The sequence below is a fragment of the Colletotrichum scovillei genome, assembly GCF_011075155.1.
Source record: "Colletotrichum scovillei strain TJNH1 chromosome Unknown Contig00013, whole genome shotgun sequence".
NCBI classification, from domain to species: Eukaryota; Fungi; Ascomycota; class Sordariomycetes; order Glomerellales; family Glomerellaceae; genus Colletotrichum; species Colletotrichum scovillei.
In genome coordinates this window covers 492,072-506,010 of record NW_023336271.1, presented here as the reverse complement: position 1 = coordinate 506,010, position 13,939 = coordinate 492,072, and the positions used below count along the sequence as shown (strand labels likewise).

Sequence of the window (13,939 nt, the reverse complement as noted above, 5' to 3'; positions counted from 1 at the left end):
CAACAAGACTGAGCAACGATGCACAGTAAAACTCTTCACAATCAAGATGCCGAGTTTTCATATGTTGAACAGCTGCATTCTCTCCATGGGTTACTGTTATCTCAGGTTTTAGTTATTCAAGTATTGTCTCTTAAAGGAGAATCCGCGGTGAGGAGGTTGCACTGGCTAAACGGCATTTTGCGTGTTTTGCATTCTTTTTGTCTATTCCATTTTATATGCAACCATAATCAAATAAGTAGCTTCTGTATCTGTCTATCCAATTGTTTCCGATGTACCTCCCCTACAGGGCTCGGCACGTCTGCCAAAATATTCTTGATCCTTTCCATCAAAAACCCCCTGGGATTACACTCGCTGTGATCGACGCCGCCCTTATCCGACGGCCGCCCAATATCGTGGATCACCAGGTTCATCAGTGTCGAGTAGAGCGTCAATACGCTCTCGTCGATGTCGTCGGCCTCTGGAATCGGCCATAGACTTGCCCTCATGAGACAAAAGGTCATGCTGCCAAGTATCATGCTCTCGCACCGGTGCGGCCCCATGTATGACGCATGTCTGCACCACCGAGGCCCTTCATCTACGCTGACAAGCTTCTCTGCCAGGGTGCTGAAGACGTCCATGATGGACTGAATTGTCTGCGTCCTGATGGCAGCGATTCGTTCTATGGCATAGGGGTCAGTGAAGAGGTTCTCATGGAAACTTGAAACCTAAGAGGAAAAAGGCAAGTAGTGCTGCTGCAGTGAACGGGGAAAGAGACTCACCGATGACGTCCGGTGGCATACTCAAATCGCCAAGCCCGCTCTCGTCACCGAACAAATTTCCACTACTCTCCATTACCATTCGCCGTGCTGTCGACTCAAAGAGCTGCTTATGACCCAACTCCCACGAAATCCACAGTAATTTGGGCATCAAAAGCTCTCCCTCGGGTCCGGCGATGCTACTACTCGTCGTTTCTGGTGACTCTGCGATGCCCGAAACCCACGTCTGTAGCCAAGGCGACAACACGGGAGTTGCATCATAGTAGTGCGTCAGTACCGTCAACTCGTAAAGCTTAGCAATCGACAAGGCTCGCGGTATTCTCTGGAACTGGCTGTGAGCGATGCTCGCGAGGAGGTCAAAAGACTCGGGCCTGTCGTCGCGAAGGTGGACGATCCAATCTTTCGCCGGCGATGTCGTCGTTCCGTTGATTCCGGATGATGAAAGGCTGATGAGATCGGAGCTCGGTGCTGTCGGTTTAGACTCGGCAAAGTTGCCGTGTAGCATGCGGTCAAAGACGGGGGAGATGCGTGCCATTGTCCGGGAACAGACGCGGAAGCTCCGGGCAGGGGTGTTGTCGACTGCCGTTCCGACGACGAAGACGACGTCCCCCCTTTGATCCATTTCCGTGAGAGCAGGAACGCTGGGTTCCTGAATGGGAGACATGGTTTTGCGGACTGAGTTATCGGGGGTGGAGAGAGAGAGATGATGAAAGAGTGGCCTCTCTGCCCGTTGACGAGTCATACTCTAGAGATACTGGACCGTTGGAAACAAACGCCTCGTTCGACGTTATATCTTTTGAGGCTCTGAAGAAAACATGACCTGGCTACTGGGACCACTTCTCGTATCTTCTCAGCCTTATTGCTATATAAAGCGCTCTGGTCCGTATGCATTGAACAGAAATTGATCTTGCCCCGTGGCGCAGGGCTCTGTTCAGAGCAATTGCGCCACTCTTGGCCAAGAGCTCAAGGCTAGAAGGGGGTCATCCATTCTTTATTCTGGTGGACCCGATCGGACGGGTCAGTCAATCGGAGATGCCACCGGGTTTGTGCAAGGGGCTACTCGGAGGGCGCGGGCGCCGAGCTTTCGGCAGCGGCCCGGCGAATGCCAAGAACCGATCGCTTCTGCCCTGGAACCCGATTGAAACAGGCGGATTCTGTCCATTACTCAGACTCACTGCTTGAGATCATTGGTTCCCCCTCCCCCCCGAATTGTTGCACATGCAATCGCTCCATACTCAGCGGGAAAAGCCAACTTTCCTGTCAGGAAGTCCGGAGGACCAGAAATCTGTTTATGGGGATAATAGTGCTTCATCGCTTGCTCGTGGACAAATATTGTGAGCGCAGCTCAAGTTGAGATGCTAGCCATGGAAAAGATTCGGAACTCAATTTCGCCATCCAAGCCACAAGATGCACCTGATGTGGAGAGCCCATCTAGGTTCCTGCGAAAACTTTTGATGCTACCCATGAGCCACTGGTATCTCCGCTATGTGTCTCGCTCAATCACTATGAACTGAACCAAAGATCTGACCAGACTTAACACAATTATCAGGACCATTTCTGCAGTTCTCTCACAGTAGCATTGTCTTCATCATCATCACTCCGCTTGACACCACGCTACGATGTGCCTTGGAATCAGCACTATTATCAGGGCTTGGAGGGAACGGGGCCTTGAAAAGAACGAGGACATCAAAGAAAATCAGGATCTATATGATTTGGGCAAGAAGATCGTTAGTAGAAAACCAAACGCAACGGAGAAAATGCGCATGCCATGCGTACCCAACTCAGGATCTGAAAACATAGACGGAGACAAAAGCGATGAAGGCCTCGTGGACTCGGACTGGGAAACGATCACCAGTAATTCTGACATCGGCGACTGGGAAACGATCACCAGTGATTCTAACACCGGCGACGGGGCTAACACCTGCAAAATCACCGGCCAAAACACCATCTACAGCACGAGTGGAGTGGCAGTTTTGATGCCAGATCTGCCCAGCAGAATTTACAGCTGGGAAGCCAAAATCATTGCCAACTTACAGCAAAGCCGATTCATTGCTTTGCCGGACGAGGTGTTACTACAAATTATGCACGAGTCCGAGCTCAGAGACCTCTACATGCTGCGACAAGTATCATGGACTTTTTGGCGCTTATATCAAGACCGTACGTTCAAAAGACTACATTCCTCAAATATATCAAGCTCACCGAGTGGCTTGACGATGGACGAGTCCGTGGTGAGGGCTGCGAAGGAGCAGGCATTCTGCCAGGCTTGCCGTACATCAAGGGAGTCGGCAGATTTCAGAAAGCGTCTGTCGAAGCTAGGGGATAGCCTTTTCTGCTCGTACTGCGCGAAGGACCACCCGGCACTTCAATTCTCAAGTCTCCAGCGGAGTAGTCTCGGCCATCAGCGTTTTTGCCGGCTTTCGGAGGGTTCTATTCAGCTCTGTGCTCATATCTCAGTGCCACTTGTCATCCTGGAACAAGATTTACGTTTAGCCACAGTCGATTGGCTTCGCACAGGAGGGAGAAAGAATTTACCTTCGCCGCGTGAATGGTGTGTAGAGGAGTGCTCAGTTTGCAAACAGATCGGTGAAGGGCTTTCGATTCAGAAAATGAAGCCGCCTTCAATTCATGGAGAGATCAGGACATTCAATACGGACCACGGATCAAAGTCCTTGATAAGGTATTATACCGTATCTTGGAAGTTTCCTGTGATGCCATTATCTGATGGCCAACCATTTGACGACAGGGTTCTAGAAACCAACTTCAAAGAGCTTCAAAGAAGATTTGGACGCTTGCTGTGTCCTCACAGGACTTTTAAGCAGCTGATGGAGCCCCTCGATCCTGATTCTGAGCTCTTCATCTTGGAAGGCCGCCCAAGTCCACCATTAGGCGTAAGGAGTGCCTTCTCCTGGGCATTCAGTCGATCCCAGTTGCGAGATTCTAAGATTGCCGCAAGGGGTCCTTGGTACGCAAGGTCATCATCGTTGCATAACAGTCGGGCTCACTCAACAAAATGTCCTATTTGTGATGCGCGCTTTGATTGGAGCTTAGAGGGAGGTCTCATCCACCTGGCGAGAAGCGGTGGGGAGTTCATTCCCAAAGTCAACGAGGTTTACGGTTGGAAGGATGAGCCCTACGGTTTGAATGGTATACTCGCTTCAGAACTAACTTCCTATGGAGTAGAGAGTGACAGTGAGGATAAACACATACTTTGGTGCGATAAAAAAGGCTGTAGGAACGGAAGGGACATGAACTACTATTCACGACAGCTTTTCAATTATATAGGGTAATGCCATATTTACTAATCATTAGCTTCAGGAGAGGATTTTAGGTTTTAAAGCTTCCTCATTCCAACGCCGACAAATCTGCAGCTGGTCGCAAAATTACTCGTTTCCGAAGTTTTCTCCATGCAGATAGCATAAGTATGGAATGCCCATCAGCACCACCAACACCCTTTGCACACCTGCGTAGTCGTCAATGAATATACCCTTGAAGCAGCAAACTAAGAAAACCAACAAAGACAATAATAGATCTTGTTGTTTGACATCTAGTTAAGGATTGTTGGAATAGATCGGTCACTCCATGGACCACGTACGTCCAAGAAGGCCCGAGCTGGCAAGGCGATACAACTAAACGGAAAGAATACTATTCTCCAGAATACACGCTTTTCGAGGACGTGATACAGCGCGTTCAGCAATTGGAAACCGAAGACACGCAGACAGACTGGAAGGAGTATGTCAAAACGCTCGCCCCTGTCATTACGATACTGTTCAATCTCGTCACGTTGAGTGACTGGTTACGCAGAAAGGTCAAGAATCACATTAATAAGATACGAAAGTCCTCGAAACACAAGGAGCAAAGCAGCAAAGAAAAGCTGGACAGCATGCAAATTCACATTAATTTATTGACTAGACAGATCATGAAGCTGCAGCAAGGAAAGTTGGACAAGAAATTTTGGCGAAAAGTCCAGTACTTTACGAAGGCAAGAGAATTCTAGCAACAAAGCGCAACTGTCGGATTAGAAGGCAGAAAAGGGTCTAGGTAGACGGTTTGGTAGGGGTGGTAGGTAGGCGGTTTGGGCCCGTGCAGACGGACCCTTCCACCCACTTACACCCACTGAGGGATCACGGGCTCTGCCCACGAACTTCGCCTCCTACACACGCGCAATAGACCAACCGACCTACTGACCTCATCGCGACCGAAAGGTCTGACCTGCCTACGTGTATACCAACACCAACCTTTCCCAAGTAAAGTCGCTTGAGGAGTCGACCAAAGAAGACATGAGCTATTTAGACAAAAGAATAAGGGATATGGTCAGGATATTCGCTCGACGAATAAGACGCATAGAGGCAGAAATTGCAGGTCTGAGCAAGTCGCAAGGTATTCTCAACATGACTAAGGAAGGGCCTGTGTTGTTCTTATGCAAGCGAGGGCTATTAACTAGGATGAGGACTATTGATAGCATAGTATTCTCAATTAGATCTCATGAAACATATTCACTTCCTCAGGCCTTTCTTCAGGCCAAAGAAACGCCCCGCTGTTCACGACGATTGGCCGCCAGCCAATGAGATTCCGCCAACGACACAACGGCTTTTCGCTGCCTCGACACCAGCGAAAGAGGCATAAAGGAACTATCACGCCCTCACGAACATAGCGGTCTTCACCAAGTACTCAGCAGTCCATGATCCACAATCTTACCATCGATGCTGTCCACGGCAACGAGGCTTTCCTCCCGCCAATTCGTTTCCATCACCCATTTTTCCTTAATGTATTCACATTCCTCCAACCACACACACTCAGTTTACACACTCACATTACGTAATCACAATCCACTGTTTTCGAAAACACACACTCAACCTCGCTGGAGACTCACGTCTTCACCTGGAACCTTTTATTTCGTCCCCAATCTCACCGATGCCCACCGATCGCGCGATTGCCTATTCCTGAAACAATGCTACTCAGCATACCGAGCCGGCCGCTAATCTAACGACCTACGTTTCGACGGTTGCTTCCGAGCCATTTGTATCTACGGAGGCGAATAATCGCTGAACACGGCTCTCAAGTCCGGCAAGAAGGTGTACCAGACCCTTCTTCAGTATCCAGAGCTTGCGCGGCGTCTTCGCGACCTAGCGATTACGAAAGGATATCTGAGGCCGCAAGAAAATACTTTTCCAACGACTATCTTCTGGAATCAAGCAACGTTTCCCAAACAACCGACGAGGATGAGGCTAGAAAGATATTCCGCCTAAACCTACAACCGCCGGTTGCTTGACATAACATTTCCTTCGCTAAGGAATGACCCAAGTGTCGAGACAGCTAAATTCCTGCTCCAGTGCCCAAAGACTCCCAAAATTCTCTCTTCCAGTAATATGTTTACAGACTGGAGAATAACAAATGACATATTACTCTAATCCATTCTTGTTATACTGATTCAAAAAGGCCGTTATTCTGAAATAAATTTAATAAAGCTAGAGACTAATATAATATCGCCTTATGGAATTCGATAGGCTAGTGAGTATTCAGGTACTATCTCAAAAAAAGGCTATCTTAAGCTCTGTCGACCTCTTTGCTTGCTAGGCTCGACTTCAATAAACCGCCTGCCTTCAGTGACCACCATAACGCAAGTTCTTTTGCTGGTGTACGATCACAGTGCCGAAATGTCCTGCCTCCAGCTTTCTGTGGTACAAATTCCAAGGTGTTTCCCTTCGAGAACAGTCCGATGTGTTCCACGCATCGATCTATCGACTTCTCAAGGCACTTGGTGTACAACGTATCCTCGTCGTCTTCGGGGTCAACGTCCGGAAACACCCTATCAAGCACATCCCCCCCATCAAGCTCTGGCGTTAGCTGATGCAGCGTCGACGCAACCTTGTCTACAGCCCCGTCATACAATGCAAAGAAGATGCAGTGGTTGCCCTTGTACTCCGGTAAGTGGCCAGTGTGCATATTGATCATCAGTCCCGCGCGTGCCATCAACTTCTTGCCAATGTACTTGGTCCCCGAGACAATTGTCAGTTCCGGCTGCCACTTCTCGGTAGCATCCCATACGGCGCGGCAGTTGACGCTATCAACCACCAGATCTGGCGCGGGCGAAACGTGGTTCGAGGGCACGAGCTTGTCAAAGTGTGCCGCGCGTCGGACATCGTGACCGAAGAAGCCGCGTCTGAGCCCGTGGTACTGTTGCCAGCAGGCGTCGACAACACGGCCCTTGTTCATCAGCTGCCGTACTTGACCGTCGCTAGTCTCTTGAACACAACGGTAGCCAGGGAAGGCCTGGTCTAGGCGGTATCGCAGGTAGCGGTGCTGAGGACCGTCGGAGCAAACGAGGAGCAACCTCAGCGGGGTCTTCTGAGCCTCGTTACTTGCCAAGGCTGGGCTCGGGCTCGGGGTCCGAGACCTGTAGTTGACTGCGGGAGGCAATTTGCCACGATCTGGGTGGAAGAGAATGTGGACGGGATCATGCTCGCCCGAAAATGATCGTAGAATTGCGCGGGCCATGCCGGGCGCCTGAGCGAAGCCTCCCGTGTTGTTGCCACCGGTGATGATGAGCTGACCGCCGCCTGCTGTAGGGATTCTCTCAAATACTCCGAGACCAGTAGGCGTGAACGGTCGGACACAGTACTTGCGATGTCCCCCAGGGTACATGGCATTCGGGCCACGGCTTTTTGCGGCCGCGTACCCTTCCGGGAAATAAATGCGCGCAACCTCTTCCAGCTCATCATAGAGAGCCTTCATCTCAGGAGAGTCTGGGTCTGGACGGCCCAGGCCGACGTAGCCGTATGCGCCGCCAAAGACAAGGATGTCCTCCCCAGTCTCGCGGTCTTTTGCCACAGTGATGTTGATATCCTCGACTTTGTGTCCTCTTCTATGGATCTTCATCGAGTTGCGCATCTTTGGGTTCAGGTTGGGAATCTGCAGCCAGATACCTAGGACCCCCTGGATGAGATTCTCGCTGGCCGTGCCCTGGAGCAGTGCGCTTCCGGTCGTACCAGGACTCAAAATGAAGTGATCAGCCTTCAAGTCGCCGTTCTTTGATTTCAAAACCGTCACCTCGCCGGCGGAGTTGCGCTGGATGGCCTGGACCTCGCAGTCCCAAATGAACTCAGCGCCGAGGTTGGAGATGGAATCGATCAACTTTCCCACGAATAAGTGAATGTTCACCGTAAAACCGTCCACAATAATGCCTCCAGCAAGATGATCTGCTGCAGCAGCCGGGCGGAAGACAGGATATGTCTCCAAGAACTTTTGGGTAGATGGTGCCTCCAGAAGAGCCCCAAGGTTTTGGTTGAGCCCAACCGATGCTTCCAAGGCCACATCCTCGACGTACAGGCGTATGATGTCTTCGTGAAGCCCGACATCCTCGAAGAGCTGAGGCTCGTTCTTCATCAGCTCCCTCCAGAGCTTTCCGGATTCAACGTTGACCTCGTGAATGTTTTTCTTGAAGTGTGCCGCCATCCAGCCTGGAACACGCTCGAAAGCGCTGACCCATTCATTCTCTGCGGCGTTGAAATCCTCAGGAGACTTAACACTCCATCCACCTCCACGAACGGTCTTACGGAAGATAGACTGCATGTCTTGGTAGATCTCGCTGTCCTGCTCGTTGTAGTTGTCCGCCTCGGTGTTTGTGAACATGCGGGCATTGTGGCCGCCGCTCGTGACTCCCAGCGCGGTCCAGTCTTTGAGCTGGCAAGCCCGAGGGTCGGGACCTTGGTCGACGACGCGAACTTTGTAACCGCGCCGGGCAAGGAGATGGGCGGCAATAAGGTTCATAATGCCGGCGCCGATGAGCAAAACGTTGGTTTCACTAGGGGAAGGCCCCTTGGTCTCGATGTTGGCGTTGACACGTTGAGTATCAGCTTCGGCACGGGCCCTGGAGTAAAGCATCTCTGCTTCACAAAGGACAGCTTCTTCCCAATCCTTCTTTGAGAGGCCATCCACGTGCTCAGGGAAGGCGGCGATGTGGAATAGGCGGTCCCTAGCATGGTGTCTCAAACGAGTGATAGCTTCAACGTCTCTCACGAGCAAGGACTTGGGGCTATGGCTAGACTGCTCCAACCACTGGTCCATCAGATCACCAGTGACTTCTGGGCCGTTGCAGATCCATACATCCACCTCATTGTGGTTGGACAAAGGGGCGGAAAGATCAGACTGGGGATCGTGTAAGCTGATGTAAGTCGACTTTTTTGTCCCGCCACGAGTGGAAATGATGTTTGTGGTAACAAGAAACCGCATGATGATTTTTGCCTTCTCTCCAAACGAAAGCAGCCGGAAGAAAAGAGTCAAAGAAAGGAAGGAGAAAGGTTCGTACTCGACTGACTTGCTTGATTCAGCAGAACCCAAGCACTGGCATCCGGACCTACCTTCTTATAGAAAGTCCACGAAGCAACTACGGCAGACAGCCTTGCCACAGAAAATCGCCGGGAGAACTCTTCGAAGCTTCCCAACACGTTCCGGATCACGACTTGGGTGCCTAGGGCGAGAGGAGGCCGTAGATGCACGACGTGGGGGACAGGTCGTCTCGTCAAATTTTCGCATCACCCTTGAGATGACTGCAGCACCGCAGTCAAAGCACATGCAGATGTACGGTGCCACCCTGAACTCGCGGCAAGGAATCCCAAGACATGTCGTGAGATGCTCTTATGGCCCCTTCCAGATGTTGTGTACTGCGGCGGATTTCCACCGACTTGCCGCTCGGCCTGACGAATCAAGTCTCGGGACTTGAGTGACTGCGACTCGACGATTATCATTTGTGGCCGAGTCAAAGTTAGCTAGAAGAATCCAACCGCTCTTCCTGAACCGTCACCTCCGTCAGCTGCTCGTTCAGCCGGACTGCTGTAACTAATGAATCGAATTGAGACATGCTTGACGTACGTTGAAGTCCTACCGAGGCTTGGTGCGCGTGTAACAGAACTATGCCTTACTAGCACCTATAGTCATTGTCAATCGTTCGGGGCAATTCGATGCTGTGTCGGAGTCTAGCCTCTAGGACTAGCCATAAACCCTCCGAACAACCGACAAGGGCTCTTGTGTGGACTGCTTGTTGCTGCCTAGACGACGTCGAAATAGGTATAGTGGATCAAGGGGATACAAAACATTCCCCTCATTTGTAATTCGCCTTACTGCGGCAGAATTTTCAAGACATCCGTAGGGCAGAAACACGATCAGACGTCCATGGCGAAGATGCATAGTTCTCAAGGTTGGCAAACCAAATGTCCAATTGCCTCTGAGCGAGGCTCCAGAACACAAAAGGTTCCCCGGCGGGGCTCCGGGGATCCAGCTGCAAGAGGGAGGTGGGAAGTCACCACGCCCGCCCGGAAGATGGGGCCGGTGTTCATGGAATCGACTCAAGGGTCTTTTGCCAAGCAGTACAGTGGGGCGTTTGCGAACAAGGGTTCAGCTTACTGTCTGTGCAGGTGAACTTCGACAGAAACTCAGAAAAGTGCAGACATAGAGGTTGAGGATGGTTCAACAAGGTTGACGAAGTGTTCTACTTTAGGTATGTCATTACGTACAAGTTTCTGGTTGCTTACTGGCTTCGCCGCTTCACGTGGGTGGTTCCATTGGCCGCTTTGCGAATTGATGCCGCATACGGCATTCCGGATGGATCTCGTGAGATTGCGCCTTATATCTGACAGGATACGCGACCTAGCCTGGCCGGCGAGCTAATGCACACCGTTAGTGACGTGACGGGCCGACCCCTACTTCGCAGACCTTGCGGCTTCGCGGGGGCTGGTCGCCTCTTTTTGCTTACTTTTTGTGTAAAATCCTGGTGTCCTACCTTCTAAGGGCGACTTTCGTTGACTCTCTCTCATTGGTGAGGTTGGTCTGGGGGGAGGTTATCGTCAGAGTCAGGGGCCGTTACCTTCCATCGCGTCGAGGTGAAAATTTTGCTATTTCTGCTTTAAGCTACTCTTGCACCAAGCAAAGCCTTTTCCCGCTATTGGAAGTGTCTTTGAGAAGTATCTCGTCTTCCCCTCTCTTGTCGGCCTACAACATTCATCCAGGAACTCGAATCGAGGCCATAGATCGCCAAGTCCTTGCTAATTATCTGGCCCAGACAAGGATTCCCACAATTGCCCGCCTGCCCACCAGCATGGCAAATCCACAAGAAGTTGACCCGCCCGACTGGAGGGGACCAGATGACCCAGACTGTCCATACAACTGGCCATTGTGGAAGCGCATCTACAGCACCAGTATTCCAGCTTTTCTTTGTGTTAACGTGTAAGCGCAACCCTTTCTGAAGACAACTTGAAGGCTCTGGCTAAACCCTACTCGCTCAGGTCATTCGCCTCTTCCGTCTACACCTCTGGCGCCAACGATGTGTCGGAAAAGTTTGGAGTGTCACATACTGCGTCTCTCCTCGGCCTTTCCCTCTTCCTCTGGGCCCTCGGTCTTGGTGCCATCATAGCCGCACCCGTGAGTGAATACTATGGCCGCAGGATCGTCTATCTCAGCACAGTCCCAGTCTTTGGACTTTTCATCCTGGGCTCGGGACTGGCACAGAACTTCACGACACTGATTGTGTGTCGCTTCTTCGCCGGCTTCTTTGGCAGTGCCGTTGTTTCCGTCGGTGGCGGGACGAACGCTGATCTATGGCCACCCGCACTGGCGGGATTCGTCTATCCTTTCTACTTCGTGTCTCCATTCCTCGGACCGGCTTTTGGTAAGAACTTATCCCGCTGCTCTCTTATGAGATTGTCTTTTAACGGTCAAGTCTAGGGCCTGTGATCGGGGGCTTTTTGGCTGAGGAGAAGGACTTTCGGTGGCTCGAATGGGTTGTCCTCTTCATGGTGGCCTTCAACTACATCTATGCCCTTCCACAATTCGAGACATACAAAAAGACTATCCTTCAGAAACGTATGCGTGCTGAGAAGCAGTCTAATGCGCCTCAAGCTCATTCGCCCAAGGTCGCTCTCCCTTCGAGTGCAATCATTCAACGAATCGTCCTCAAACCTTTCAAGATGCTCTTTGTCGAGTCCATCGTGCTCTTCATGACCATCTATATGGCATTCAACTTCGCTGTCTTTTACAGCTTTTTTGCAGCCTTTCCCTACGTTTTCGGGGGCCACTACGGCTTCACCCCAGGGCAGCAGGGTCTCACTTTCATCTCTATCGCGCTAGGCTGCGTCATCGGCTTCTTGGCTGTGGTCTACATCGACCGCAAGACCTACCCAGCGCTGGAGGCGAAATACGGAGTCGGCGCGGTGCCCCCAGAGTATCGCCTCTACGGTGCCATGGTCGGATGCGCGCTCAATCCGGCCAGCCTGTTCTGGTTCGGATGGACAGCCGACAAGGGTGTCTACTGGCTCAGTCCAGTCATTGCGTCTGTGCCGTTTGCCGTGGGCAATATTATGGTCTATAGCAGCGGCGCGCTGTACATCATGAACTCCTATGGTTCGTTGCATGGCGCGAGTGCTCTCAGTGCCAACAGCCTTCTGAGATATGCGGGTGGAGGTGCGTTTCCGCTGTTCACGGTGCAGATGTTCTCCTCCATGGGGATCGGATGGGCGAGCAGTCTGCTAGGCTTTGTCTCGGTAGTTCTGGTGCCAGTACCATGGGTGCTATACAAGTACGGGAGCAGAATCAGGGCCCATAGTCAGTATATCACGATTAAGGAGCCAGCATCTGGCAACCAGACTTCGTTGGAGGAGACGACAAGCGAAGACACAGAGAGTTGATGACCCGGCGGTCATTGGGCGAAGAAAACCTGGAAATTGATAGACTCACACAGAAATGACACCGAGACAGCCATGAAGCTCTAGGCTGTCACTATGCATGATTCAAATATTAGAAATAGAGGGGTAGCTTCAGTCAGCAACGGCCACATAACTAGCTCCTGGGAAGACATTCGCATAGGCCGGGACCCGTATTCGTTAACGAATCCCTGTGAGAAAACGTGATAAATTCGCGCCCCCACGATCGAGGCGATGTGATGCTGCCTATTGTGTCAGCTGGAGGCAGAATCGTGGAGCCAGCACAGCCTTACGCCTGCCGACTTGTATCACCTCGGGGGTGCCGGTATCTCGTTACGCCGAGCAGATTTATAAGTCAGTGTCGCTTCCTCGCATAAGTCTCCCCTCGTGAAAGACCATATCACACTTCTTGCCGCTTCAGCCTCCTTGCAAAGACGAGTCATTTTTCATTAGGCCATCGTAAGCACTGCATACAATGGGCTCCATTCCGACTCCTGACCCGGTCCGACTGGCCATCCTCGTTACAGATGAGCCGCTGCCTAGCGTATCGGCCAAGCTAGGCCACTTCGACACCATCTTCACGACACTTCTCAAAAATGCATGCGAAAGCCTTGACCCACCACAAACCCTGAAGTCTCAGCTGGCGCTGACTTCGTACAACGTGGTGGCTGAAGACGGTGTGGATGTCGCTTACCCCGAGCCTGAGGATGTCGATGCCGTGCTCATCACGGGATCCCGGCATTCGGCTTACGCGGACGATGAATGGATTGTGAGGCTGACGGCTTTCATCCGGAGGCTCCTGGATGAGGGTCGTGTTCGCGTCATTGGTGTTTGCTTCGGGCACCAGATCGTTGCTCGCGCCCTTGGTGCACAGGTTGCTCGGTCTCCCGGAGGTTGGGAGCTGTCTGTCACGAAGCTGGAGTTGACAGACGAGGGCAAAGAAGTTTTTGGATCTGAGAGCCTGGTACGCTCATTCCCTCCCTCAAACATGAACGTGGATGAAATCCTTTGCCCTAGATCCCTAGATCCCAAGCTATGCTGACCATGAGGCATTGTAATCATCAGAGCATCTATCAAACACATCGCGATGCAGTTCTCGGCCTGCCTTCTGGTGTCACATTATTAGCACACACCAAGCAATGCCCAATCCAAGCCCTGTATGTCCCTCGGAGGTTCATCACAGTGCAGGGCCACCCTGAGTTCTCCCCTTTCATGATGAGCGAGATGCTACAGATCCGCCATCAGGCTGGTATTATCCCCGAAGAACCTTTCAAAGACGCAATGTCAAGGTACTCGGATGCTCACGATGGAGTTCTCATTGGACGAAGCTTTCTCCGCTTCTTAAGAGAGTGATTGAAGGTGTTTCTGAAAGGCCCGTCGTATGTTGACCATACAGCATCCACGTCCGCAGAGCCTGTTTGGGATCAAAGTCTGATAAGATGGACATGCTAGGTCCACGTGAGAAACAGGTTCAGTGCGAAAGTTCATAGAAAT

General features: G+C 51.5%; 4 protein-coding genes across 4 annotated transcripts; 2 read left to right on the top strand and 2 right to left on the bottom strand.

The window, feature by feature from the left end:
- Positions 1-227: 227 nt before the first annotated feature.
- On the bottom strand, positions 228-1,632 carry HER10_EVM0001238 (uncharacterized protein; the record flags this gene model as incomplete). The annotated part of the gene is made up of 2 exons (XM_035470993.1): positions 759-1,632; positions 228-658 (listed from the first exon to the last, which is right to left on the bottom strand). The coding sequence occupies exons 1-2, from the start codon at positions 1,495-1,497 to the stop codon at positions 228-230; spliced, it is 1,170 nt and encodes a 389-aa protein (XP_035325855.1). The 5' UTR covers positions 1,498-1,632.
- Positions 1,633-6,355: 4,723 nt separating this feature from the next.
- Positions 6,356-8,984, bottom strand: HER10_EVM0005488 (uncharacterized protein; the record flags this gene model as incomplete). The annotated part of the gene is made up of 2 exons (XM_035475102.1): positions 6,356-6,428; positions 6,499-8,984. 2 exons carry the CDS (start codon positions 8,982-8,984, stop codon positions 6,356-6,358), a joined length of 2,559 nt encoding a protein of 852 aa, XP_035325908.1.
- Positions 8,985-10,526: 1,542 nt separating this feature from the next.
- On the top strand, positions 10,527-12,454 carry HER10_EVM0006692 (major facilitator superfamily transporter). The gene is made up of 3 exons (XM_035476271.1): positions 10,527-10,973; positions 11,033-11,415; positions 11,472-12,454. The coding sequence occupies exons 1-3, from the start codon at positions 10,846-10,848 to the stop codon at positions 12,428-12,430; spliced, it is 1,470 nt and encodes a 489-aa protein (XP_035325920.1). The 5' UTR covers positions 10,527-10,845; the 3' UTR covers positions 12,431-12,454.
- Positions 12,455-12,920: 466 nt separating this feature from the next.
- On the top strand, positions 12,921-13,798 carry HER10_EVM0006964 (glutamine amidotransferase class-I; the record flags this gene model as incomplete). The annotated part of the gene is made up of 2 exons (XM_035476532.1): positions 12,921-13,409; positions 13,511-13,798. 2 exons carry the CDS (start codon positions 12,921-12,923, stop codon positions 13,796-13,798), a joined length of 777 nt encoding a protein of 258 aa, XP_035325924.1.
- Between the last annotated feature and the right edge of the window lie 141 nt (positions 13,799-13,939).

What these genes read in the sequence shown, in the direction of transcription:
- HER10_EVM0006692 (XM_035476271.1), top strand. Translation starts at nt 10,846, where the DNA reads ATGGCAAATCCACAAGAAGTTGACCCGCCCGACTGGAGGGGACCAGAT. An exon ending in GCTTTTCTTTGTGTTAACGT is followed by an intron (nt 10,974 to 11,032) that starts GTAAGCGCAACC and finishes CTACTCGCTCAG; the next exon opens with GTCATTCGCCTCTTCCGTCT. An exon ending in ATTCCTCGGACCGGCTTTTG is followed by an intron (nt 11,416 to 11,471) that starts GTAAGAACTTAT and finishes GGTCAAGTCTAG; the next exon opens with GGCCTGTGATCGGGGGCTTT.